Source organism: Nanorana parkeri, unplaced genomic scaffold, assembly GCF_000935625.1.
Source record: "Nanorana parkeri isolate BGI_ZX_2015 unplaced genomic scaffold, ASM93562v1 scaffold1853, whole genome shotgun sequence".
NCBI classification, from domain to species: domain Eukaryota; kingdom Metazoa; phylum Chordata; class Amphibia; order Anura; family Dicroglossidae; genus Nanorana; species Nanorana parkeri.
The window spans coordinates 214,277-219,123 of record NW_017308121.1 but is presented as its reverse complement, the minus strand read 5'-3'; the positions used below and the strand labels follow the sequence as shown (position 1 = coordinate 219,123).

Genomic DNA, 4,847 nt, shown 5'->3' with positions numbered 1-4,847 from the left:
CCCCCCAGTAATGGTTCAATTAAATATTGTTGAAACCTATTAAAAAATGAAATAAGAGATTTTAATCTTTATGTCATCTGTTGTAGGTGGCTTGTATGCAGCTTATCAATGCACTTGTAACATCACCTGATGATCTGGACTTGAGGCTTCACATCAGAAATGAATTTATGCGCTGTGGATTGAGAGAGATATTGCCAGTAAGTGCCCTGTAGTCACTGTTTTTGCATTAACATTTAAATTTGCAGCTTTCTGAGTGGAGGAGCCTGTTTCATAAGCTTTTCTTTTTTGTTTAATCTTGTTTGAACAAATTAGATATTTTTCAAATGAGCTCTGTGTTATTAGTCAATATATAATGTGTTAACCAATCTATAATTTCTTCCAATTGTATGTATGCATGTATGTATTCCTACTGTGCATACTGTTTGTAATGAACTATACTGTCAAATGGTTGGCATGTTGCAAGACTTCCATTAGGACACTATGGACTTACATACATAAAAATCAGTGTATCAAAACTGAATATGTTTGCTCTGATTAGGACAATTTAGAAAATAATGCCCTAATCTCTGCTAGTAATCTCTGAATAGAATGTTTAACCTGAAAGAAGCGCAAAACAAAAGGTATGGTGCTCACTTACCGGTCTCTGATAAAGGGAAAAGCCTTGCTTTCCATTGCTTCTATCTGACAACCTGGCCAAGATCAAGCTTTTAGGACTTTTAAGGAAAATTAACAACTGCTCTAATCCTAGCAGATGCTATCCAAAGCCTTTTCAAGTATACAAGGTTTAGGTGCTGTGTTTGCTTAAGAGCAAGATGGAACTATAAGCGTTATTGCCTATGCTAGCAGACGTTTGTGACCGATATAACAATAATTCAGTAAATTAAAGCTGTTTCGGGCTTGAATTATTGCCTGTGTGGGCTATATCTGAATAATTTGCTGAGTATTTTCTTTGTGGACAAGTAGACATGTACACAGCCCCCCTTTCTTGATTAGGGACTACTACGTCAGGGGCCATTTAACAGTATTGGGTTGCCTGATTTCAACCATACCATTCAGTATAAGCCTAGATTGACCACAGCAATGCTGATGCCCTCTTGCGGTGTCCACAGGAGCAACCCCATTGGCATGTTGTCCAGCGCTTGGAAGAAACTGAAACTGTCCCATCCAAAATTGTCACTCAGGATACAAGCTTCACTTTGGCAGTCCAAAATAGCCAGTTCTAACAAGTCATCCCTGAAATAAATTTCCCCAAAGAATGGACTGAGTTGTGCAGGCACAATCCTGATATTTCCCAACACAAGTGGTTATTTTCTAGAAAATTAAAAGCTAGTTTCTGAGAGTCGCTTCTTCCTTCATTGTCAGTATGTATTCTACTTAGATAGTGGAACAAATTGGAGACTCACAATGGTCTTCTACTGTATATTGACAGATAAGACTCCCTAATGAGCTGAAAGACATTTGTCAAATTATGATTCCCCAATCAATAGCTGCAGGATTCTGTTTAATAATGCAGCACACAGGTGAACTTTTCACTGCTAAATGCACAAAAGCATTCATCTGGAAATACTTTTATTCTCCTGGACTATCCACCTTGAGGCACAAGGTCTGCCCGAAATGCTGACACTGTGCCATCCATAAAGGAAATGAGGAACACACCACTCCCCTCATTAATACTGGAGAGCTGTTTCATTAGCAAACCATGGTCAACGATATACCCTAATTTTTGGTTATCCTTTTTCAAAATTACTATTGTTGTATCCACTTGAGATATGATAGCTGTTTTACAGGCAAGCTTTCTAGACACATGTAGTTTGTCCATACAGGTTCTAAAAATGGATTTTGTCAGATCAGGGCCCAGATCAAGGATTTTCAATCTTAAGTATTCTCTGATTAATGGAAATCACATACTACCATATGCTTTCCATAGGTTAGTGGAGTATGAAAACATTTTAACCAAACTCTGTTGAACATGCTTCATTCTTTGAAACAGAAACTCTGGAGTGTGTGTGTGTGTGTGTGTGCACTGCAAGCACCCACCTACTATGTGGGTTTACTAATACAACCAGAAGAGAACTTTGGATAATCCACTTTCTCCCACCATGCACAGTCATCAAATGCACAATGTTGATCTCTTCCCAAAGCAAGCTACCCAAGCCATGCATACTGAGTATCGCGGTATACTGAGATGCCGCACCTGGGACAGATCCCGACAATACTGTCTGGATCCACCCAGCTGCGGGATTGACAGCTGGCTCTGCCTTTCCAGAGCCCCCTCCCTCATCTGTTTTGCCAGTCAGGGGAGTGGGGGGAATCCCTGCAGGGAGCTGTGAGTGACAGTCACGGCTCTCTGCAGGGACATGATCGAGAAGTGAGCAAGCGACGGTATGTGTTCACTCCCCGATGTACTGAGCCGACCTGTGACAGTTTCATGGTCACAGGTCGGCTCAGATTATGAAGCTGAGTGAAGATCACTCGCCTCATAATTCTCCTTTAACCTCTTGCCGTCCGCCCGTAGTAAAAAAACGGACGGACGGCACTGCAGCATCTGCGGGTTGCTGTCTCCAGACGGCAATTTTTTTCTGCTCGCGCGCGCCCCCTAGCGGGCACGCACGGGCAGAAAAGACCCGTCCAATGCGAACACCCGGTACCGGGTGTTTCACATATAGGCGATCAGCTGGTCCATAGCCCGTATGGGGTTTAATAAGGAGTTGCGCTAATATTGCGCAACATAAAAATTTGCAACTACCACCATTTTATTCTATAGGGTCTTGGCATCAGAAAATATATAATGTTGGGGGGTTTTAAGTCATTTTCAGGCCTAAAATGTGGAATATAACATGGGTGCAAAAAATGAAAAAAGGGCCTCAGTCATGAAGGGGTTAAGCTCGGGGGTAAATGTATGCAGGTGGATTTGTGTTTGGAGGAATGATGCCACAGTCCAGTGATTGCTAAATAACTTCCTTTTTTGACTCCTAGTAGTAAACAAAGAGTTTACATGACTACTGCTTACTAATCGCTCTAGTAGAAGACCTGCATAAAACCAATGTGTCCTATGCCATGGGTTCTGGCACCATCTTGGAAGAGCATGTGCCTTATGTTTGCAGATAGCACCTTCAGATTTTGTCAGTCAACTTGGACGCAGAGGGGCCATAAATAGTACCAGCTGCATCTCAGGAGGGCTCTTTTTTTGCAGAGAAACAAGAGGGCAGGACAAACACTTGTTTGCTAGTGATAGTTGAGTTATGCCCATTGTCTTTATAAATATTTTTTTTATGTACAGCAATTAAAGCACATCCGTAATGATGCCCTGGATATCCAGCTGAGGGTGTTTGATGAACACAAAGAGGAAGATATGATAGAGTTCTCCCATCGCCTTGATGATGTCCGCTCTGAAATGGAATATCCTTTCCTATGTTATATCTATTTTGTTTTTTGTGCCCCATGCATATACCAAATGCAACAAGGGTTCTCTTTTTCCCCCCCATTGCATTGTAAAGTATAATCTGGTCCTTATTTACTGTATTGTTCGTGAATTTCTCTGCACTGGTACAAGGAAATGTGTAGGGAAGTTGGAAATCTATTTGTTCAGCACTCTGTGTAGTGACATGCACATCCTTCACTCTTGCAGTTTCCAATTTTGTTTTTGTGTGTGCATGGCAAGGGGGAGATAAAAAATGACAGCTATAGCTAACTTTTTTACCGAGAACGTCAAAAATATTCAGCATACACCTTTTCCCATTAATGTCAATGACACCATGTTCTTTTTTTTTTGAGCTAGAGGTATGTTTGGTTAGGAAAGGGATTAGCCTGTCTATTGGCTTGTGTGTCTGCTAACTAATGTTGCTAAAACATGATCAGTTTTTTTAATGTGAATAATTGGTAATATTACTGTTATGACGTTTGCGATGTTGAGGAATATATACATTTGTACACCTGCAATATGTCTGTGAAGGTTCCCACTCATGCAGGTAATGGTATATCAGTAAAAAAAGAACTCAAAATAATTGGACTTGCTATATCTTTCTTGCAGGCATTTTGCTGATTGTCCGACTAGCTTTCTCAATTTCTGAGCTGAGAAATCTAGTCGGATAACCAGCAAAAGTTCTTTAAGAAATATAGCAAGTCCAGTTGCTTTGACTTATTTCACAGATAGTGCATCTGCAGCATTTCCTGAAAGTGTCCGGCCAAAATAAAAATGAAAATAGAGTTAAAACACAGCTATTATAAGTGAAAGTGCTAGAGTCCAAAAATGATCTTTAACTCCTCTTTATTGATTAAAATCCATAGTCCAATACAGCACAGAAACAAGACGCTATCGTGTTTTGGCTATACAAGCCTTAGTCATATATAATTCATATTATTTTAAACCCCTTGAATACTGACCATTCTCACAGGAAGCAAATCATTTTTTTTTTTTTTATAATGTTAAAACATTTACAGACTATAGGTCTAGGTGCATGCGCTTGGATATAGGCAGTCTGTGCCCAAGTGCACACGGCCGGACCTGAGTAGATGTATTGGTTTGGCTTGACGTGTAGCCACTCACAGTTGTGTCCAGCTGCACGCAATTACAGGCTGCACCCGTTCCACCTGAGAGCAGGTCTCTACATGGGCATGCGTGTTGTACAGATGGTCATGCCTTTGTGAACAAGGTCTTTGAGTTTGAGCCATCCTGTTAATGTTCTCCTATTCTAATGCGGACTGGTTTGGAGCCTGCCAACCAATTAATGGATTTGTGCGTTCATTAAGAAAATATGTTTAGCAAATGTAATTCCTGAAATTCCTGATATAAGCCTCCTATAACTCGCTGTACATTGACACTCAAAGTGGGAGAGGAAGGACAAGTA

At 40.6% G+C, this 4,847-nt stretch overlaps 1 protein-coding gene across 1 annotated transcript in view; it reads left to right on the top strand.

Moving 5' to 3' along the window:
* The window catches only part of LOC108799904 (protein diaphanous homolog 3-like), a 177,135-nt gene that overhangs the window by 48,764 nt on the left and 123,524 nt on the right, over positions 1-4,847 (top strand). Inside the window, exons 5-6 of the mRNA XM_018571841.1 lie at positions 87-197; positions 3,281-3,399. Of these exons, the coding sequence (XP_018427343.1) occupies positions 87-197; positions 3,281-3,399 (230 nt within the window). The remainder of the gene's footprint in view (positions 1-86; positions 198-3,280; positions 3,400-4,847) is intronic.